The following is a 23,991-nucleotide window of genomic DNA, read 5'->3' as shown; positions in this document are numbered from 1 at the left end:
CAGTTTAAGGTGACCTTGCCCTACAGAGAACAGAGTCTCAGGATGACGTACTAGGAGAACAAAATGACAAGCAGTATCGAAATGATAAAGTGACGTAGGAGCTGAAATCCAACAATGCTCCTGGATTTTATTTTAGTGAAAACTTTAGCTTCTTCCAGCACGGAACCATCATATGAAATCAGGAGTACAGACAGAGAAGAAGAAAGGATAACCTTTCACTTTGTAGTAGGGCAAGAGGTAAAGTTCTGAAAAGGAAAAAAAGTCTAAAGTCAGCTTTTCCCTGGGTTATTTTATGTGATTTTGTTTAAATCACAAAACTATCAACCAAAAGTTTTGTTTTATTTTTAGGTTTTATTTTATTTTTTTAAAGATTTTATTTATTTATTTATGAGAGACACAGAGAGAAAGGCAGAGAGAGAAGCCGGTTCCATGCAGGGAGCCCGATGCAGCACTCGATCCCAGGACCCTGGGATCAGGGCCTGAGCCAGAGGCAGATGCTCAACCACTGAGCCACCCAGGTGCCCCTAGACTTTATTTTTTAAAACAATCTCTACACCCAACATGGGGCTTGAACTCACAACCCTGAGATCAAGAGTGGCATGCCCCACCAATTAAGCCAGCCAGGCACCCACACCCAAAAGTGGGGAAATGGAATGAGAAGAGTTGTGCTAGAAAAGCCAGGCTGAGGAAAGCTACAGTGGCTGAATGCAGCCAAGGCAGACAGATAATACAGTAGCTACTTACTTCTCACTCGCCATAGACACCAGCCTCATGGATCATTGGGAGCAAAGCACTGCAAATTCTGTTCACACTGCCCAAAAGCCCATAAGCACCAATGGACCTCCCCATCCTGAGCACATAAGACCCAGGGCCAGATCCTTCATTTTCCAACTCCAGAACCAGCATTAATTCTTTCACTGGCCAATTATATATGTGTTAAACATTTCTAGTCATGTCCTGCATCATATGTTTCATCATATTACACAATCTCAGAGCTTGAAAGTCATGAATTTGTGCAAAGCTGCAAATAAGCAGGTGGTAATGGTTTCAGAGGAGGAAGAGGAGCAGGTTTCCTAGTATAGATTTGGGGTTCTGGCCACTGGGTTAGGGTATCAAGCTACTGCATGCTAGCTCCCTTCTTAGGAAAGACACTAAGAGTACAGATTTCCTCTTTGAACAACTGGTGGCTTTCTTGCTTGCCCAAAGAACACAGAATCTCTTATCTTTAAGACCCAAATACCTTTCCTTGTTTATAATTTTTGTCTTTAGAGTCTTTCAACAATAAGCTAGATGAAAGAGCACTTCTTTCTTTCTTTTTTTTTTTTTAAAGATTTTATTTATTTATTCATGAGAGACACACAAAGAGAGAGTCAGAGATGCAGGCAGAGGGAGAAGCAGGCTCCCTACAGGAAACGTGACGTAGGACTCGATCCCGGGTCTCCAGGATCAGGCCCTGGGCCGAAGGCGGTGCTAAACCGCTGAGCCACCTGGGCTGCCCTTTTTTTTTTTTTTTTTTTAAGATTTTATTTATTTATTCATGAGAAACACAGAGAGAGAAGCAGAGACACAGGCAGAGAGAGAAGCAGGCTCCCTGTAGGAAGCCTGAAGCAGAACTCAATCCCAGGACCCCAGGATCACGCCCTGAGCCGAAGGCAGACGCTCAACCACTGAGCCGCCCAGTTGCCCCTGAAAGAGCAATTCTAGCTCTTTCCAACCCAACAAAAAACTGGAGGACTGAGGAAAGACAGCCATAGGAGGATGAGGGGAAGAGCAGGGGTAGAGGAGGGAAGGCAGGGCTCGGGCCAGTTGTATACTTACCACTTTCTGGTTCCCTTCATTATCAGTCAGCAGCCATTCAATATCCAGGGTATCTTTTTCTGGAAGCCCCAGTTGATGGTGACAAGGCAAAGTGACCTTTTCTTCAGCCACTCTCTTGATCTCGGTGTGAGTCCCCAGGGTTCCAACATAGTAGGAAACTGGAAGAGGAGAGCCTCTAATGAGTAATGCAGAAACTGGATAGCAATGTGTGGGAAGCAAACGTTACAACTAATAATTCCTAGGTGTTCCTGTAGGCAAGGGGCAAATCATGGTGTTAGAAGAATCCTAGACCGCAGGTACCAGAAGTCCTGGAATCTCACACTGGCTCCTCCATTAACTGAACTCATTTATTTTCTGTAGCCCCCCGAATTATACTCTTACCGATGTCTATCTTTCCTTCCTTATTGTGTTTTTATGAATTCTCTCCCTTACCAGTAGAGACTTCCAAAAGGACAGAAACTAAAGGAAAGGCAGGGGTTGGCACCTCCCAAGAAAGGCTCCAGATACCACTTCACTCCTTGAGAGTCACCGTAGAGACAGGCTGCCCCAGGATGCCTCAGGGAACAAGTGGGATCTTACAGGCTGTTCCTGCTTCCCTTAGGGACACTCATTCTCTTTCCCCCCAACTTCTGTCTTCCACTCTCTATAGTTTCATCTCACATGGCTTCAAAATATGAAGCAACCCCTCCCATCCAAAATGAAATTCCAAATTACCACATTTGGATGCTGTCCCTCCACCCATCCGGGATCCCTTTGGCCAATGGGATTTCAGAGTCACTTCTGGCTTTATCTCTGATTTTCACCTTGTTCCAGGAACGGTATCCTGTCAGCAACTCTAGGCTCCCAGCTCACCCTCTCTCTTCCCTATCGATTTCGGACATTGTTGACTATGAAACCCACAGTGTTAAATAACCTCACTTGGATTCAAGGTCTGATATGTCCTGCATCAAGATGTGCTTTAAGATCCTCCTTTGTCTCCTTACACAGGATAAAGAAGCTCAGTGGGAAAAGTGGTCTCTTTCTAGCCATTCACAATGTTCTAGTGCTACATTCACAAGGTAACAGAATCATACAGCCTCCACGCTGGAACAGCCCCAAGGGTCAGGGCTTCTGGTGACGTCCCCTCTCCTGGGGAGCACTCACTCTGCCATGTCAGAGGGTCTTAAGCACTAAAGATCAAGAAACATGACCAACAGAAGCACATAAACTACCTCTCGTATTCCCTGTTTATTTCCCAAGATAGATTAGCAGTAAATCTGTTGGGAAGGAAAAGGGCCTGAAAGGAGGAAGAAGGGAACAGGGGCGACTGTAGTTCCCTCTAAACGGGGGTGCAGATTGGGTTGACATTGCAGGGTTGGATCTTCAGAGGCACCCACCCTACGAGAAGCAGCAGGTGGATTCCCAAGCTCTGTGGCAAAGAAAGGGAACCACAGAAATCTGTGGGGCATAGAAAGGGCTTGCAGAACCAACAGGACAAGACCCTCGTGGGGCCTTACTGACATTCCCAATAAAGTTTCTGTTATCTCTGTTTAAAACTTAAAATTGCAATGAGAGTAGCCACGATTTAATGAGTCCGTTGTGTGGTCTGGCTGTATACTGAGCACTTAACCGTAGGAAGAAAGGGTGATTACCCAAATCTATGGATGAAACAGAAGGGGCAGCTTAGCAATTTGCTCAAGATCATACAGCTAGGCAATGACAGATCGGGAGCTCAACCCCAGATCTGCCTCCCTGCAAAGCTCAGACTCTAACAGTCATACTCTGCTGCTTCTGTCCTATGTCTTATGTGGCTTCCTGGACCTGCTCCTGTTCTCCCATTAGCCTGTAAGCTCCCGGAGATTCCCCGTTAACCACTACATCCCCATAGCGCCCAGCCCAGAGTCCCTGACACTGTAGGTGCTTAACAAACAGTTGTTGGATTGACTTCAATTTAACCCGTGTACTCATTTCACCCATAAGCAAACTGAGAGCCAGGGATAAATGAGTTGCCCTGCAGTCCTACAACTCCTTCAAAGACAGAATAACCCATATAAGACCCATCCTCCCCCATCCCCATAAAGCAGCTATGCGACAGCAGGGAGAGCAGCCAGTGTGCATTGCACTAAGCTAAGTTGTAAGAAGGAGCTCTCCCCTCCAGCTTCTCCCCCTGCTCCCTTTCCACCGGGCACAACAATGATCAGAGGAAACCAGCCTCCCATGCCCCTGGCAAAGCTGAGAACCCAGCAGCAATTTGGCGCATACAGTGGGCTCTATACATTAAATAAATAAATGCAAAGAAACAGCTATGAAAGTTGCTGATTTGAGCCACTAGAGGGAATCAAAGGCTCAGATTTGCTTGACGTCCCCAAAGGAAAGGAACACAGTGGTGGGTGGTGTGCTTTGCCAGAGTGCCAAGTTCTATTTATACCATAACCAGAATTAAATATGGGAGTGCAGGGAGGGGGCCGCCCAGTGAATACAGATGACTTTCCCGAAGCAGAGAAACTTGAGATCAGAGTGCATTCACCTGTGGAGAACCTCAGCTCCCCAGACTTCAGGGGTCCCTGGGATCCCTGCAAATTTCACAAATTCCTCCTTCTGTGTTTCGCCTCCCCGCCACATCTGTGATGTGCAGCCTAAGCAGACAGGGCCCTGGGTTCTGTATAGAATTCTCAGGCTTGGGGACGGGCAAGGCTGCCAAGCACAGGTGTCTGCGGCCCGGTATGTGAGTGCGCAGAGCCAGCCCTGGGCTCCCAGGCATTGAAAGGTTCCTCTTCTTAAGAGAGACTGTTAGGGGACACCTGGGTGGGCTCAGCGGTTGAGCCTCTGCCTTTGGCTCAGGGTGTGATCCCAGGGTCCTAGGATCGAGTCCCGCATCAGGCTCCCTGCAGGGAGCCTGCTTCTCCCTCTGCCTGTGTCTCTGCCTCTCTCTCATGGCCTCTCATGATTAAATAGATAAAATAAATAAAATCAGAAAGAAAGAAAGAAAGAAAGAAAGAAAGAAAGAAAGAAAGAAAGAAAGAAAGAAAGAAAGAAAGAAAGAAAGAAAGAAAGAAAGAAAGAAAGAAAGAAAAAAAGAAAGAAAGAAAGAAAGAAAGAAAGAAAGAAAGAAAGAAAGAAAGAAAGAAAGAAAGAAAGAAAGACTGTTACAAGATCATCAAAATTTAATTTGGTAGGAAACTGAGAATTTAAAAGTTAAGTCACACTGATGTGGGAAACAAAGGCAGAAGGAAATATAGATAAAATTAAATGTCCTTATCACCGGCAGCCCACTGACAAATACTTGAGGCAGGCAGAGTATAATGTTCTTTCAGGAAGTTCCCAACCTTCTCAATGTGAACGCCTTGCTAGAGGGAAAAACAACCTTGGCTCGACCAGAGCAAGGCCTCTGGTATCTGTGTGGGCTTTAGCATCCGAAGATCCTCTTGAAACTTCCCTGATGGTTGCTTTACCCAACTCCAAAGTAGATCATCAGCTGCCCCTCACAATCCCGGGCCAGCAGGGAGCTGCAGCCCTTTCTGCCCTTGGGTCCTGCCCTCGGTCCTGTCCCCGGGCTTTAAAAAAAACCCACCATTTTGCCCCAAAGATGTCTCAAGAATTCTTTCTTGGCCGTGAACTCTGGACTCCACCAAGCCTCACCTACATTCTAAACCTACATCAACAGGGCTGGCGCTGGTGGCAGCAGGCCACAAGTAGGCAAATGCAGCTGATTCTGGAACAATGCAGGTTTAGGGGCATCACCCCCCCCCCACACCCTAGTCCCAAGTCCACATGTGACTTTTGACTCCCCCAAAACTTAACACTGTGGACAGGAAACTTTACATAACATAACATAATGTAGCCAGTCCACACATAGACTGTATGTTATGTGTACTATATACTTTTTGTAATAAAGTCAGCTAGAGAAAAGAAAACATTAAGAATATTTTGCGGAAGAGAAAACACAGGCACACTAGTGTACTGTAAGAGCTCCACGCATAAGTGCAGCCACACAAGCCAAGCCTGTGTTGTTAAAGGGTCAACTGAAGTCTCCACTGGGCCTCTAGGATGCTCTGGGCACTTGATGGTGAGGGGAGGTGCTAGAAGGTAGCAGTGGTGCGAACATTCTCTGTGTGCGTGTGGCAAGATTCAGCCCTGGAAGCCTCACCTCAGGCTCTCCCTAAGGGAAGGAGTCTCCTACAACTCAGGCACTTAACACAGGCCCTTGAGAGCTCGAGCTTGGGACAATGACCCTCGCTGAGCCTTACTGTTCTCATCTGCAAAATGGGGATTAAAGGACACCCTGAAATAAGGCACCCAGCGCAGGGATGGCACATAGGGCATTCGTTTCCTCCTAAAATGTCAGTTCCCTTCCCCTGCTTTTCTCCACTAGCAGAAGGGTTGTTTTATTTTCTACATTCAGCTAAGATTAAAGATTTTATTCTCTAAAGGATATTTACATTTCCCAAAGATTCTCTTGAGCCTTTAAGACCTTCAAAGGTGGGGGTGGGGGGGAAGACCTTCAAAGGGATGGGGCAGGGATAACTTTTTGTTTTTCTGTGTATACTTTTATATAACTGAGGGAAATAAGACACATATTTTGAAGATGAGTCTATTGGGAAGATAATAGTACATTTTATTTTATTTTTTTTCAAGATTTTATTTTTATTTTTTTCAAGATTTTATTTATTTATTCATGTGAGAGAGAGAGAGAGAGAGGCAGAGACCAAGGCAGAGAGAGAAGCAGGCTCCATGCAGGGAGCCCCATGTGGGACTCAATCCCGGGACTCCAGGATCACACCCTGGGCCGAGTGCAGGCCCAAACCGCTGAGCCACTCAGGGATCCCTCAAGATTTTATTTTTAAGCAATCTCTACACCCAATGTGGGGCTTGAGCTCATAACCCTGAGATTAAGAGTCATATGATCTACTGTCTAAGCCTGCCAAGTGCCCCAATAATAGTAAATTTTGGGCAGCCCTGGTGGCTCAGCGGTTTAGCGCCACCTTTAGCCCAGGGCGTGACCTTGGAGACCTAGGATGGAGTCTCACGTTGGGCTCCCTGCGAGGAGCCTGCTTCTCCCTCTGCCTGTGTCTCTGCCTCTCTTTCTCTCTGTGTCTCTCATGAATAAATAAATAAATAAAATCTTAAAAAAAATAAAAGGATGCTTCTATAACCAAAAGACTATTCCATTCACATCAAAACATTTATAATCAAAACCTCTTAAAAATGTTATGCTCAGAGAGCTAACATTCTTTCTGCTGTCGGTAGATGTTTTGGATAATCCATTCAAGAAAGTCCACTTAGTCCAACTAAACGAAGCCTATATAGGCTTCACATACTGTGTTTCCATCACATATGGGGACCATATTTCTGGATCGGCCTGTGCCAGTTTGAGCAGACACGGCAAGAGCAAGGACTTGGCGAATTTTCTCAGATGACTCTAGCAGAGCTGCTGGTACCCATCTTGATTTCACGGATGCAAGGAGGCAAAAGGCCAGGATAACTTTTAATAGAACCAGGATGCTGCTTTTAAAATATCTACTCCTTCTTCTTTCTCTAACAGAGAATTCTTCTGTTTCTTAAATACTTACTGATGCCTACAGGACACAAGTTGCCCTAGATCTCAAGTTAAGTCTGCATGCTTACTCCTTCCAAAGGATGGGTCCTCCAGCACTGCCATCCTCAACATTGACATTCAACATTCTCTGGGACCTTCATCTAAGAGAGGCCACAGTGCTTGGTGCACAGGTCAACAATGGGTAGCTTTTTTTTTTCTTTTTTTCTTTTTTAGATGTTCTTTATTTTTGAGAGAATGAGTGAGCACAAGCAGGAGGAGAGGCAAAGGGAGAGGGAGAACCTCAAGCAGACTCCCTACTGAGTGCAGAGCCCAACACAGGACTTGATCCCACAACCCTGAGATCACAACCTGAGCCGAAGTCAGATGGTTAACTGACTGAGCCACCCAAGCGTCCCTAGGTTGGTTCTTTTCCTTAAGAATTGGGTTGTTTACCAGGGTGTGTACACATGCAGTTTGTGAGTACCAGAGTTAGAGAGCCATGGTAGTTACTACCTAGTGTCAGGTATAGGAGCTGTGCCATCATACTGTGTAATGTACAGGGGAGCCCCCACCAATGGCCCATCCAAGTGTGCAAGCACCTCCTTCCACTCGGCAATTGAACTTTTCTTAGTGGACCTGGTCACTTAGCTGGATGGGAAGATAATTTCCTTGTGATTCCCTTTACATATTTTGGAAAGCCTCCAGAGAATCACAGTTACTGAATGTCTGTCAGAAAAATAAAAAGGACTTTGGATATTTTTTAAAAATATTTTATTTATTTAGTTGAGAGAGAAACAGAGATAGTGAGTGGGAGGGAGAGAGAGAGAGAATCTGAGGCAGACTCCTCGCTGAGTGCAGAGGCCAACCCTGGGCTCGATCCCATGACCGCAAGACCATGACCTGAGTTGAAACCAAGAGTCAGATGCTTAACTGACTAACTGAGTCAACCAGGTGCCCCAGACTTTGGATATTTTTAAATCAACGTCTCTCATTTTACAGATCAAGAAACTGAGGCTTAGAAGAAATGACTCACCCTAAGGCCTCCTGACTTTTAGACTAATGACATACATAATATTCTGTAGGGGTGGGATGTGTGTGTGTGTGTGTGTGTGTGTGCACCTTCCTGACTGTTTCTGGAACACAGAGTGCAATTCAAGAGTTGGCATGATGCAGGAGATGGAGCATAAACTTTGGAGTCAAATCAACAGAAATTTTAAGTAGTGCCCATTAGTCTAGTTAATTTCCTGACCACTCTGGGTCTTTTTTTCTTCCCTGTGAAATGAAGAGAAAAAAACATCAGCCAGGGAAAACTGTCGTAGGATTATACATGATGTATGTAAAGCGTGTAGCACTGACACCTGCACACAGGCCTACTCAACACATGGCAATTATTATTATTCATAGTTGTACATACTGTACTTCCAAAGACAAGAAAAACCAGAAGAGCATATGCTGAAGAGGTGAAACAGAAGGGTGAGGAGTTTGGAAGTCATTTTGCTTGATAACTGCTAATATTTGGCCATATTTGCTTCATCTCTCTATTTTTTGCTGCACTGGTTGAAGTTAAGTCACAGATAGCACGACTTTTAACCTCTAAGTGTTTCAGCAAGGACCTCCTAAAACTCAGGGCATTCTTCTACACAACCATAACATATTATTGCACCTAAGAAAGTTAACAATATTGTATGGAAGGTCATTTTCTTTTTTTAAGAGATTTTTTATGGCACTTGGGTTGCTCCATCAGTTAAGCATCTGCCTTCAGCTCAGGCGGTGATCCCAGGGTCCCAGGATCATCGAGTCCCACATCAGGCTCCCTGCTCAGTGAGGAGCCTGCTTCTCCCTCTCCCCTCTGCTCATCTATTCCTCTCTCTCAAATAAATAAAATTTTTGAAAAAATTAATTAAAATGAAAACTAAAAAATTATGAAGACTTTTTATTTTTAAGCAATCTTTACATCCCACATGGGGCTCAAACTTATCACCCTGAGATCAAGAGTCACATGCTCTACTGACTGCGCCAGCCAGGTGCCCCTGGAAGATCATTTCTGACAAGACTAAGGAAGTGGGACTGACCTAGTTCTAGAAAGGCAGACATGCATTCCTGCACGGACCCGAGGCAGCTGTAGGGGCAAAGTGAACAGTAGGCAGCACTGTCTCCTCTTGTCCCCTCCTTCAGGCCCCCTCACTGTGAACTAGGGATGTTTCTCTTCTATACATTTTGCTTTCTCAACCCCATACCCAGCCCAACCCCAGAGTCTCTTGGGTCAGCCCCCTTTTTGAGATCTTAGGAAAAGGAAAACCACATTCACTGTGAGCTGTTAGGCAACTAATGTTCTAATGTCTTCTCAAACACAAACATGTCTTTGATGTTTAGAGACAGCTACAGCTAACACAGTGAGGCTTGCAGGTTAGCAGCATAATTTCAGACATCTGGGAATCAGTGTGGTGCCTTCTGGTCACCCCACCCCACCCCCAGGGGGAAGTATTTGTTCCTGGAGTCCCTAAAATTAGTGGTGCGTGTATACAAGGACTGAGGTGGCAGCCTGAGAGGTGGGCTTCAGTGTGTGGCCCCCAGCCAGATATTAGGCTTCCTCCCCTCCCCAGTCTGTGGGTTGGTTTTGGAGGAGAAGAAGGGGGAGAGAAGGCTGGGGAAGGAGGGAAGAAGGAAGAGAAGAGGAAGATGGAGTGGGGGAGGGGTGGATGAAAGAGGAGAAGAAATAGAGGTGCTCCTGGCAGGAGTTATAGGGGAAGAGGGCAAGTGAGAGCCTTGCACTGGAGAAGACAGTTGAGGTCTTCAGACTAGACCTGGCCTGATGACAAATGATCAAGTCACCTCCCCTCCCCCTCTGTGACAACTGTCTAGTATATACATTGTTTGTATTTATCCACATTAAAAAACTCTATTAAGGTGCACCTGGGTGGCTTAGTGATTGGGCATCTGCCTTCTGCTCAGGTGGTGATCCTGGGATCCTGGGATCGAGTCTTGCCTCAGACTCCCCAGGGGGAGCCTACTTCTCCCTTTGCCTATGTCTCTGCCTCTCTCTCTGTGTCGAATGAATGAAGAATGAATGAATGAATGAATGAACAAATAAATATCTTAAAAAACAACAACAACTCTACTAAGATCTTCCCCTGGTCTAGCACTGGGAGTGCCAAGTTGGTAACCTTCACTCCTCACTCAAACCATGTGAAAGCTACTGATTAATAGCACTTGAGGTTTGTTAGCTCAGCTCACTCCAGTGCATTATCTCATGTGAGCCCCATGACTACACAGTGAGCTCATGTCATCACCTCTGTTTTAGAGAAGAGAGAATTGCGGACTACGCAGCTGATGGGTGGCACTGTGGGGACATGAGCCCATCTTCTGTTTTTATTCTATTCTCTTTGCCTAGAAAAGAGAAACACAGGGAAACACAGGGAAACACAGAGACCATGTCGATGGCACAGAGCTAGGTGGCAGAGCTGGTCTGATCATACACACTTAAGATGTATCATTATCTTGCTCGCTGGGATCCTGAGCCAAAAGTGAGAAGATATTTAAACAGAGACAAATGTTAGAAGTTGCAGCTAGACACAAGCACCGAGTGGGAAGATCCAGAGGACACGGGGCTCTACAAGATTTAAATTAACCACCAGTGGGATATGGCTGCTGAAAAAAACCAACAGAGTCTGGGCTGCGTTAACAGAGGTCTGATGCCTCATACATGGAGGGTCACAGTTCTATCGTACTTGATACTAGCCAAAGGAGGACATCCAGAGCATCAGAGATGCTGCATGCTAGGAGGGGCATTGACAAAAATGTGGGCATCCAGATGTTTGTGACTGGATATTGGGGTCTGAAATACATGTCATATGAAGAAGAGTTGACACAATTATAGAGGGCAAGTTAGGAAGATGGGAGACTAAGGAGCAGCATCGTAGCTACCTTCCAACATTTAAAAGGCTATAAAACAAGTATTACTTGTCACTTGTTGGGTAGAATCAGGTCCAGATGGCCTAACAGCTTCAACCATAAAATGATAGACTGGAAGATCTCCAATACCTCTTTCTAGTTCGGAACGATCTGGTTTTCTTACAAAAGATTTATTCTATGTGGGCTTCATATGTTGATAGATTTTCTAACAGTCCTGCCTGATAAGAGAATGAGCTGATTCATTTAGTGAACTTTCCATTACTGGAGTCATTCAAGTAGGGTTATGTCAGGAGCTGTAAAAGGGATCCTTATACGTGGAAGACGAATTAATATTTAATGTCCTTTCTAACTATAATATTGTATGAAATATTAACTGATATATTAATATTCAAGGCTCTGTCTTAGCTGAATGGAATGCAAAGAACAAGATACAAATATATACTATTATCTGTCAATGTGTTTTGTCACCATTGGTCAGCTCTTAGGCAATTTATACAAGTGATTTCATTTTGTTTCATTGTTAACATTGTTTTTAAAGATTGTTGAAGTGCTTTTTATTTTTATTATTTTTTAAGATTTTATTTATTTATTCATGAGAGATACAGAGAGGCAGAGACACAGGCAGAGGGAGACGCAGGCTCCCCACAGGAAGCCTGATGTGGGACCCAATCCCAGGACCCCCCGGGTCATGCCCTGAGCCAAAAGCAGACGCCCAATCACCGAGCCAGGCAGGCGTCCCAAACTACTTTTTTAAAAGTAGAAAAAGAAACTGACCCAAGCAGTTACAGCACTTCTTTCCTAGCTGTGGATGTTTTAATCCACAAGGGGGCAGGATTTACTTAGAGAGGATTAGCCATGCCTCCTGTTTAAGGCAGTTCTTATATTAGTAAGAAGGATTATAATTGACAAAGAATTATAGATGACCTTGGATTTAAGCTTGATAAGCACTTTGTTGCCATTTGTGATTATATACTAAATTTCAAACGACCCGCATTTAATTTTCAAGGGCAACAGAAATCAGAAAATATGGTCAGACATTTGCGAGGAACTTACTAAGGAAATAGAAACATACACTACTCTAATAGCTTAAGTTCACTATTTTCACTTTTTCCAATTGAAATCTGTGTTTACTGTGAGACCAACAACCTCATTTTAGTTGCAGAATTCGTTATGAAACAAATCAATTACTCAGGTGCTGTGAAGAATGGTTTTAGTTGATAGTCAATAAAAAAGGACAAAAGGAAGGAACAAAAACCCATCACAGATGGTTTTAGAGAGACTGAGGAATCAGCAAAAGAACTCTCAAGGTCCTTTCAGTTTTGACGTTTAGTCTTGGTTCTAAGCCAGTCACTTACAGAATTACAAAATCCTGGAATGTTTTAGTTATATGTAATTTTCAATCTCAAGCTTGGAAAGGCCTACAGAAGGTCACTGTCTTGCCTTCTGGACAATTTTATATTTAAAACCTGTCGGCTGAAACATATCAAATGGTTCATATTCTCTTACCATCATTGAGAATCTGAAATCACAGCAAAACTGTTCCATGATATTGACACTTCTCTGTTGGTATCAATTTTTTTTTTAAGATTTTATTTATTCATTCATTCACGAGAGACAGAGAAAGAGGCAGAGACACAGGCAGAGGGAGAAGCAGGCTTCTTGCAGGGAGCCCGATGTGGGTCTCGATCCCCAGACCCCAGGATCACAACCTGAGCCAAAGGCAGACACTCAACCGCTGAGCAATCCAGGTGTCCCCAAATTTTTTATTATTGTATATCATGAGATACTTAGGGATACTGAATTCTGTATAATAGGATAATCAGGGATACTGACTTCCATAGAATATCTTCTTTTTTTTTTTAAGATTTTATTTATTTATTCATGAGAGACACAGAGAGAAAGAGAGAGGCAGAGACACGGGCAGAGGGAGAAGCAGGCTCCACGCAAGGAGCCCTACGCGGGACTCGATCCCAGGACTCCAGGATCACGCCCTGGGCCAGAGGCAGGCGCGCCAAATCACTAAGCCACCCAGGGATCCCTCCATAGAACATCTTTAAACAAACACCTTTTCCTCAATGCTTCAGATTCTGGTACCACAAAAAGGAACATTGGCAAGATAGTTGGCACCCATAGGGGATGCACTTTTGTTTAATGAATATGAGTGGCATTCCTGCTACCATACCAGGTGCTGTGGGAAACAAAGATCAATGACATTGTCTTTTGTCTATGAAGAGATCATAATTATAGAAAAACAAACAGGTATTCAACAGACCCAGTTTAAGGCAGTGTGTGAGCAATACCAATATGAAGTTGGGAAGTGGTAAGGGAATTCAGGAGAGGAAGATCACCAAGGCGATCAGAGATGGCTTCATAGAAGAGGCAGTATTACATCTGGCCCTTGAAAAATAGATTGCTATTTTAGCAGTTATAAATAGGGAATGACATTCCAAAGATTGGAAATGGTGGCCCGACTACTTAGAAAACTAATTGCGAGGCTGACCTCTGTACTTGACGGATTGGAGTATCACCATGGACCCTTGGTCTTGAAAATTCCCACAGAATGATCAGTAATATAACCCAATATAATGGTCAAAGGGCATGTGAGCTGTGTCACAGTCCTACAGAGTGGGCATTGACTACAAGAGTAATATTTTATCCTGACATCTCTAGTAATAATTGTCAGAGAAAGAATACTGACCTGGTCCACAGGGATCAATCATCCCACCGCTCAGAAATACACCGGAATCCTTCAGAATTCTGTTCTCAGGAATGTTCTAGTACATGTTCCATACATGTATTCATGTTCACATATGCAAAAAACCACACCCGTGCAGGGAACCTACAAGCATGCCTGTGTCCATACACAGATCAGACAAGAAGGTGTGCCTCTGATTCTGAGGCACTAAGAACTAGATCCCTCACTAACCTATTTCATTGACATGTCTATTTATAGCCTTTGTCTCATTCCAAATGCTAAGTCTCATTCTAAATCTAAATCTTTTATTACCTTTGGCAGGGAGACTTGAACAGAGGGAGGAAATTAAAAATCAACACAGACTTACGATGGAGAGTGCTAATTGTCAGTTTTTAGGGGTTCATGGCAATGGAGAATTGAGATTATGCTCATAAAAATCCACTGATGAATTAAAGCATCAATTCAGCCTTTATCTATCTCATCTACCTTCCCATAAAAACTAATAACCAAGGGAAGATGATCTTCAAAGAGATCTCTTTGTCATTAAGTCACCTCCTCCAAGGGTAGAGAGTCAAGCCATACTTTGAAAATGAATAAAGTAAAAATTTCATTCAAAACAGAGTTGGGAAGTACTAAAGTAGACATACTCATGAAGGTATCACTACTTGAAGCTTACTTTATCTACACCAGCAGGAAGAAGGAAGGTTTTCACTTTGCCCAGCAACAACCTAGCCAATGAGAACCATAGCAACTCAGACAATGAGAAGTTGCCACAACCTGGAATTCTCAGCCTTGTGCAATGGACTTTACTTTTTTTTTTTTTTTTTTTAAGATTTTATATATTGTTATTCATGAGAGACACACACAGAGAGACAGAGACACAGGCAGAGGGAGAAGCAGGCTCCCTGCAGGGAACCCAATGCGGGACTCGATCCCAGGACCCCGGGATCATGACCTGAGCCAAAGGCTCAACCACTGAGCCACCCAGGAATCCCAGTGCCACAGTGTAACTCCAGCCATTTTAACTCTACCATCCATACCCTTAATGGTATATTATACTGCCTTCCAGCACATATATTTAACAAAAATTTCACTGATCTTGTGTTATGCTAGTATTCTTGTGAGTTCCTTCAAAATTTTTCTACTCTTGGTTATATACAGAAATGCTTCTTAATCTTTCTCTACTTATACTCCCATTTTTTACATATATATAAACTCACACTCTACTATATTGGAACATACTAAATACTATGATTAAGCAATGGCATTTTTGAGTAAGCTTTTAAAAAACTAGACATGAATATAATGTGGATCAAAAGAAGGTACACAAAAGAGTACATACTATATGATTCTATTTATATAAGGTATAGAAACTAAACAAAAAATTAATCTATGCTGTTGGAATTCCAGAGAGTGGCTACTCTCAGAACAGGAGACAATGAGTAGAAGGGAACATTGGGGAGGCTTCTAAGGTGCTGACTAGGCATAGTCTATATCTTGATTTGAGTGCCTGTTTGGGAATGTTCATTCTGTGAAATTCATCAAGTTGTACACTTACAATTGTGCATTTTATATATTTATACTTTTTTACTAATTATCTATTGGTACATAACTGTTCAAAAATGTAGCAGATCAAAATAAGTTAAGTAAATAAATAAATATCTTATCTCAGAGTTTCTGTGAGTCAGGAATCCAGACATAGCTCAGCTGGGTGGCTCTGGCATAGGGTCTTCATGAGGTGGAATCAAACTGTTGGATAGGGCTGTGGTCTGATCGGAAGGCTCAACTACGGTACCGAGAATCCACTTGTAAGTTTACAATGTGGTTGTTGGCAGGTCTCAGCCACCACACGGGCTTCTCCACAGGACTGCGTCACCACATGGCAGCTGGCTTCCCTCAGGGTAAGTGATTCGAGAGGGAGCACAAGAAAGCGCCTAAGATGGAAACTCAGAGTAGACATCTGCTGCCATGTTCTATTTGTTATAAGTGATCAAATAATTCCAGCCCACATTCAAGGAGAGGGGACTACCAGGAGGCAGGAATTATGAGGGACAATCTTAGAGGCTGCCTAACCACACATAAGAAAAGCTTTAAAAATTCCACAATAACTTCCTCTGCCTCTCCACTCACAATGATTATCATTGTCATATAGATTTTTTTTTAAGATTTTATTTATTTATTCATAGAAACAGAGAGAGAGAGAGAGAGGCAGAGACACAGGCAGAGGGAGAAGCAGGCTCCATGCAGGGAGCCCGACGTGGGACTTGATCCAGGGTCTCCAGGATCACGCCCTGGGCTGCAGGCGGCGCTAAACTGCTGCGCCACCGGGGCTGCCCTGTCATATAGATTTTAAAAGGCTTTAATAATTCACTAATTTTTTGGTAACCACAACATCCCTTAAGAGTAAATGGATGGCATGGATTTTTCATTCTGTTTTATGGGAACATAATAATAAGCTTGATATTATCACTTTTATATTTGCAAAACACTTTTTAGGTTTCACAATTCTTTCCCATCTATATTGAGTTTTATTATGCAGAATAAGTAAGAATTACAGTTTAGTGTTCGTTTATCTGAAAGTACTATGAATATTGTAAAAACGTTTTACTATGCCAGTTACTGGGGAAGCCTGGAATGGCTCAGTCGGTTAGGAGTCTGACTCCTGGTTTCAGCTCAGGTTATGTTCTCATGGGTCATGAGATCAAGCTCCACATTGGGCTCTGTCCTTGGCAGGGAGTCTGCTTAAAGACTCTCTCCCTCTGCTCCTCCTCCCACTCACTTGAACTCTTGGTCTCTTAAGTAAATAAATAAATGTGGGGTGCCTGGGTGGCTCAGGCAGTTGAGCATCTGCCTTCAGCTTGGGCCTTGATCCTGAAGTCCCAGAAGGGACTCTGCTTCTCCCTCTGACCCTCCCCCTTATCATAATCTCTCTCACACACTCTCTCAAATAGATAAATAAAATCTTATATCAAACAATCAATCTTAAAAAAAAAAACCCTATATGCTAGTTACTGTATGCTAAGGAATACATATGTGTGCATATATATATATATATATATCATTTATATATATTCATTATATATATTTATATATATTTATATATATAAATGATTAAATGAAATAAATGAGTATATACATTCACTTAATCATTTAGTCCTAGGAGACAGGCTTTTGCTTCATTTTATGGAGTAAAATCTAAGATTCAAAGAGGCTAATAATTTGCTTAGATTTCAGAGCTAATACTTGTTACAGCCAAAATTTCAATTCAAAGAGTCTGATGTCAGACCACCTAGGTTCTACAAAGAAGGTAACTATAATCTTCATTATCACTCTGATAATACATTTTCCTGGATATGTCATGGGGAAATTTTTATAAAAACTGTGCCATCCTGATCTGGGTGTGTGGGGGGAGGAATAGTCTTCAGAGATTATGGCAGATAAAATGTGAAAGACACTAATTCCCCGTATGGTGCTTGTATCTAACAGTAAAGAATATTATAATCTTTCTCCAAGAGGCTGATGCTACCGACTTGTGATAGTTCGGGTAAAGTGCTTAGAATATATTCTTACTAACATGTTTATAAAAAGTTGACCATAGTCATCATACTATTCATTGAACACCAACTCTTTTTAAAGGGCTTAAAAATAACTAGTGTATTAGATAGATATACTCTTAAGGACTGCAGTGGGCTTTAATGCTTCTTACATCAAGTGTGTGAGCTGAATTATAATCAGGCATAGCTCATGCTTCATCGGAAACATCTCAGAGCTTCTCTTCTCTCAGAGACAGATAACGGCAATTAAAAATCTGGACCTTGATTTGTATGCTGCTTAATGATGGTATGCAGATAAATCAGCTAAACCAGACTTCAGCTTCTCACATTAAGGTGGCAAGAATAGATCCAAAATTGCAATTTGGCTTCCTACAGTCAGGATATATCCCTGGAGACCGTGTCAGGTCTCTGCAAGGGAGGATTCGTAATGCCAAGTAATTTCCCCTAACTTTGCTCTCTTCCTGTTACTCACCCACACCCAAATGACTCAAATGGCTGCTTCATGCTCATTTATTCATTCATTCACTCATGTGTTTATTCAAATGGCCTAATGATGAGTCTTGGCCTTGGCTTGCCAGAGGATTGTCTTCCAGATGATCTTTGCATCAGCAGTACAAACAGGTTTCAGCTGAGCTCCCTTCCTGCCTGCCTCCACACCTGGTGTTCTTCACACTTGCAGGAGAGGACTAGGCAAGAAAAAGACATCACCCACGTGCTTTTATAATTTAAGATGGGTGACTCCCCAATCCAGTGAATTATTAGCATCACTTAAAAAGCTTTAAAAAAACTTATTTGAATAATGTTATAAAAGCATATGCTAAACAAACAGAACGAAATGGCATACAGGCAAATTAAGTCTCTCGCCCACATGTGGCCCTCAGTTTCCCTCCTACAGGTAACACTCGCCATCAGTTGCTGTGCATTCTGTGTGTCTCACACCTCATTCACGCTTCCACTGGGTATAGAAGGTTAGGTTGGATAGAATTCTTCCTCAAATTTCAATTGTTCCACTGGCTTTCAGCTTCCAGGTTACTGTTGAGAAATCTGATGCCATTTTTAATTCCAATCTTTTGTGATTGACCTCTTTTTTCTCTCTGGAAGCTTTTAGGGTCTTAACTTCATCCCCAGAGTTGGAAGACTTTGCTAAGATGGGTTTTTGTTTGTAAGTCTCTTTTTCTGCTCACTGATAGCCTAGTCAATCAAAAAACCTATCTCTTTTCAATGTCAGGAAATGTTATACTACTTAGAAATAATTTCTTCCATTTCCTTTTTTTCCTGTTTGTGTATATATGTATGTGTGTGTGGCAGATATTGGACTTCCTGGATCGATCTTCTAATCTTCTTTTTCTTGTGTTTTTTTACTGAATCGTTCTAAGAGTTTTTTTTTTTCATAGGGTCTCTTGGGGGGCATAAAGTAGTTATTAAAATCAAGGATTCAAAATATTTGGGAGATGCTCCTTTCTGGGTGTATAACCTTTGACAATTTCCTCACCCTTCCTGTGCCTCGGTTGTCTCATGTATAAAATGGGGGAAATGTACCCAACTCATGGGCATGAAATGTGGATTAAAGGATGTTGTGATGTTAAGTTAGCTTTCATAAATGCTTGGTACATAGTAAATGTTCCATAAATACTACTATTATTGCTATTAATGTGTTCCTTTTGCAAAACATCTTACAATTTCTTCCCTTAGTCTCTGTTTCTATTTGTCTTCCTTTTACTTTTTGCAAATGTGTCATATTGGAAAGAGAGATACCAAAAAGCCATTTGTAAATGCTGTGAGGGAGCATGTCTTTTTGCACAGAGGATTTCACTTAGGCTTTTTTTTTTTTTTTTTTCCACTGTGGCCTTCCCAAATGTCAGTGTCTAAGGCTTTTTTCTCTGAAGCTCTCCTATTTCTCCAGAGAAGAATTCTTGAATCACCCATCTGTCAGTGGGAGGCAGGCAGAGGCTGCCAATGATCTCTGAGCTGAGTGGGTAAAGGGGCTGGGAATCCAATTTGAGATGCAAATCAGTCTCAGAGAGAAGACACTAATTTGGGGAGCCCCTAGGTTTACAGTTGGCCCTTTGCTCCTTACTGTGCCTGGGGTCTCTAAATCTGCTTTTTTAAAACTCCCTTCTCCTATGAAAGGTATTGAAAGAGAAACTTAGTTCTTCTTATTCTTTTTTAAGATTTTATTTATTTATGAGAGACAGAGAGAGAGAGAGAGAGAGAGAGAGAGAGCCAGGGGAGGAGCAGAGGGAGAGGGGCAAGCAGACTCCTTGCTTGAGGGCAGAGTTCGATGCAGGGCTCAATCTCATGACCCTGAGGTCATGACCTGAGCAGAAGTCAAGAATCAGATGCTTCACCGACTGAGCTACCCAGATGCCCTGAAACTTAGATTATTTTTTTAAGATGTATTTATTTATTTGAGAGAGAGAAAGAAAGAGAGAGAGAGAGAGAGAGAGAGAGAGAGAATGGGAGGAGGGGAAGAGGAGCAGAGGGAGCTGAAGAGAGAATCTTCAGCAGATTCCCTCCTGAGCAAGGAGCCTGAGGCGGGGCTCAATCCCAGGACCCTGAGATTAAGATCTGAGCCAAAAGCAAGAATCAGGCTCCCTAGAAACTTAGAACTTTTTAAAATGGATTTTCACCTGACTCTCCCAGCTTTAATGCCTCAGCTCCACTTTTCACTGTATCTGAGTAGCTTCCAGTTTTGTTTTTGTTTTTTAGATTTTATTTATTTATTCATGAGAGACACAGAGAGAGGCAGAGACACAGGAGAAGCAGGCTCGATCCCAGGACCCCAGGAAAACGACCTGAGCTAAAGGCAGACCCTCAACCACTGAGCCACCCAGGTGTCCACAGCTTCCAGTTCTTAAGCCTTTCCCTGAATGGCTCACTCTCCATAAGCAATGGGGACTCAGCTTTACCAGATTTATAATACTCTATCTTTAACCTGGTATATACCCTCTTTTGGGAAAAAATATTATTTATTTTTTGAGATGAGATACAAGAACAAGATTAGTCTTGGGGTTCCACCTTGAAAAAAACAGACGTTTGCACACAGCCCCATCTCCCACCCCCATATACTCATTTTGCTGGGCTCGCCACCACACAATGAAAACACACACACAGCCACAGGCTCCCTGCGTCTGTTTTGACGTTGAGAACTGCTGTTTGTTCAAGTCACAGATGCCCCATGTTATGCAAGGAGACAGCTGAATTGCATGTGTACCACAAAAAAAAAAGAGAGTAAACAATGAAACAAATAGAGCAAGCTCCACCCAGCATTAGGGATAGAGATGACTTAAAACTAAAATGTAAAACAAAAACAAAAACAAAAAAACAATCTTAAGAAAAAAAAGGAAACAAATAAGGCAAATTTAGGCAGCCGACATTCAGAACGTGGCCCAAAGCTAACACCTCTGTATTGTCATTAAAGGGTTTTTTTTTTCCTTAAAAAAAAAAAAAAAAAAAAAGTCTTTCTTTGCATATTTTAAACGTGAAAGGTCCCAGAGAATTTGGTAAGTTAGTTGTCTCTCCTCCATCTGTTCCTTTCATCCCAACATTTGCCAACATTTCTTTCACCTTTATTTCCTCCCCCGTTCTTCTGTCCGTGTGGATTGGCATCCATTTTATTCCTTTAGTCTCTTCTTTTTTTTTTTTTTTTTAAAGCTTTTATGTATTTATTCATGAGAGACACAGAGAGAGGCCAAGACACAAGCAGAGGGAGAAGCAGGCTCCGCGCAGGGGGCCCGATACGGGACTCGATCCCAGGACCCTGGGATCATGCCCTGAGCCAGAGGCAGGTGCCCAACCCCTGAACCACCCGGGTGTCCCTCCTTTCCTCTCGTCTTAATGGGATTTGGGGAGCAAACAGAGAAAAACACCAGTGTTCACTCTCCCACGTTACAGTAGGTGATGGGGGGGGGGGGGTAGGCCACTTCTTTGATGCTGTCGGCATTTTCTCTGCACCAGTTTTGAGAATAACTAAAGACTTGATGGTGTCTTAGGTTTTTGGCCTCCCCCTTCATCTGTTCAGTGGAGAGTCCTCTCTGTGGGGCTGTGTCCCCAAGCTGGGACCCTGCTTCCACCCTGCGCCCGCGGGGACGGCCCCTCATCCTCACTCCAGGGATGCGCGTGTTGGGACCCGGGGGTCACACTCTCGCCCCAACGCATTTCTGCTCTAACGCCCTTTGCTCAGCCTCATAGAAAAGGGAAGGAGGCTGTGGTTTCCCAGCAGATTCTGTTTCTTCTCCACAGGACCCAGCCCGAGAGAAGGGTACAGAAAAATGCGAAAGCAAGTCTCATCTGGAATGAGGACACTGTCCATCGTTTTGCTAAATCTGACTTAGGAAACCCACAGAGAAAAAGTGGGGGAGGATTTTGCTAATGTCTTGGTTTCCTTCCTTCCTTCCCTCCCTTTTTTTTTTTTAAGATTTTATTTATTTATTCACGAGAGCCACACACACACACACACACACACACACACACACAGAGGGAGAAGCAGGCTCCCTGCAGGGGGCCGATGCAGGACTTGATCCCAGGACCCTGGGATCACGCCGGGAGTCATAAGCAGCTGCTCGACTGCTGAGCCCCCCAGGTGCCCCCCCTTCCCTACTTCTACATCTTATTTAAGCTATTTTGGCCAGATCGGAGAAAAATGAGCCGAGGTTCTCAGAACACGCTGAAGAGGTATAGGCCTCCTGAGGACACAGCCACTGGGCGGGCATAAACGAGGCCCCGCTCTGCGCAGCTCGGTTCCTCCCTCTACCCTCAGCTCTTTTGCTGTGTTTGCAACTTGGAAACCTTACCAGACACTGAGGCCTTCTGGAGAAAAATATTTGTTGAAATCTTTTGTTTTCTCTGTGGTCTTTCAAAGCCACTGTGGCTTTTAGTCCTGGAATCCGGTTTTCTGGGCCCTGTCACACTGGCTCCCCGCTGTGGCCCTCCTGGGGGCATGAACTCTCTGGAACTCTGGCAGAGATATGAAGATCCTGGTTGATGAGGAGTTGGTGTGAGCCCCATGAGGAGCTGTGTGAGCCACGCAGGCTGGCTTCCTGGTCTCACTGGTGAACCAGCCCCCTGACCGTGTACCAGGCCCCAGCCTTGCACAGAATTCCACGGAAGACACGAGGGTAGGATTAACACGCAGGCCTGATTTCTGCCCTAGCGGAGCGCCCAATACTGCGCTAAGTGATAGGAAAGAATCAAAGAATGTTCTAAGACAGCACAAAATTGGTACAAGCTCAAAAGCCAAAGGAGCTCAGAGGAGATGGCAACCCATGGGTGATGAAAGTCAGTGAAGGAAGTAAGACTTCCAGTTTGAGAGATCGTAGCATTTCGGTAGGTGGGATGGGTGACTGGGCGAGCGGAACTTGGCCAAGCCACAGAGGCAGGAATGAGCGCTGGATGTTGGAGCAGGAGTGAATTCATCACTCAGGGTTGGACTGCAAGGGAAAGAGAAGAACTGCAGAGAGGAAGGAGTGAGTCATCTGAGGTGAGATTTATGAGAGGGAAACTTCTAGAAAAATATTCTTTGAATTGGCCCCTAGGCAAGAGCTCTAATTTGTTGTTGTTATTTTTAGTTTAACAACTGTCTCTGTTTTTATGTACAATTTTCCCAGCTCGCTGGTTCACTGTTCTTCAAGATTAATTCAGAGGCAGGTCTTTGTTTTTGCCACCCACCCCCTCTTCAACGTTTCTTAAATCTCCACGCTTTTGGTGGGCTGTAGTGTCGCAGGTGAGTGAATGGAGACATACAGGGACATGGTTTTATTTCATTCAGCACGCAGGGCCTTATGCGGCAGCAAAGGCCGGAGGTGCCAATATGCCCGGGCTGTGTCTCTGAAATGATCTAACAGCCATCTGTCCCTATCACTTTTATTTTTTAAAGATTATTTATTTATTTATTTGAGAAAGAGAAAGCAGGAGGCAGGGGAGGGCGGAGGGAAGAGTGGAGGGAAAGGGAGAAGCAGACTCCCCAGTGAGCAGAAAGCCCAGGTGCTCGATCCCAGGACCCCGAGATCAGGACCTGAGCAGAAGGCAGATACTTAACCGACTCAGCCCCCCAGGTGCCCCCTGTCCATATCGCTTCCTAGAATATCTGTTCAGATCACGTGATTTCTCGGCCATCATTCATTCATTTAATAAACACTTACTGAGCACCTGCTAAGTGTCAGACATGCTGGGGATATAGCAGTGGGCAAAATGGGTGTTCTCTTTATTTTGTACTTCTCAAAAAAATATGTTCATCTCCCTGGGGGTCGTGGCTAGTATGACAGGGCCACAAAGAGCCGCAGAATAATCATGCAACCAGTATTTTCTAGGAGGGTCATGGTAAGTAATTGAAAACAAGGGCCTGTGTTTTTAAAAATATATATATGAGTAGAACCCCAAATTCATCTGTACTGGGGATGGTTGTTCTGGGCTGTGTTCCCAAGTCCCCAGGGGCACACACGCTGGCTCCTCTGCACTTAGGCACACTTGGGGGGAAGCTTTGCAAAGCACGGCCCTCC

At 43.6% G+C, this 23,991-nt stretch overlaps 1 protein-coding gene across 1 annotated transcript in view; it reads right to left on the bottom strand.

Moving 5' to 3' along the window:
• The window catches only part of CLMP (CXADR like membrane protein), a 99,532-nt gene that overhangs the window by 20,598 nt on the left and 54,943 nt on the right, over nucleotides 1–23,991 (bottom strand). The window contains 1 exon segment of the mRNA XM_038535850.1: nucleotides 1,819–1,976. Within this exon segment, the coding sequence (XP_038391778.1) occupies nucleotides 1,819–1,976 (158 nt within the window).

Source organism: Canis lupus, chromosome 5 (genome assembly GCF_011100685.1).
Source record: "Canis lupus familiaris isolate Mischka breed German Shepherd chromosome 5, alternate assembly UU_Cfam_GSD_1.0, whole genome shotgun sequence".
Lineage (NCBI taxonomy): Eukaryota > Metazoa > Chordata > Mammalia > Carnivora > Canidae > Canis > Canis lupus.
The sequence above is the reverse complement of the archived record's forward strand: the minus strand, read 5'-3'. Positions and strand labels throughout refer to the sequence as shown.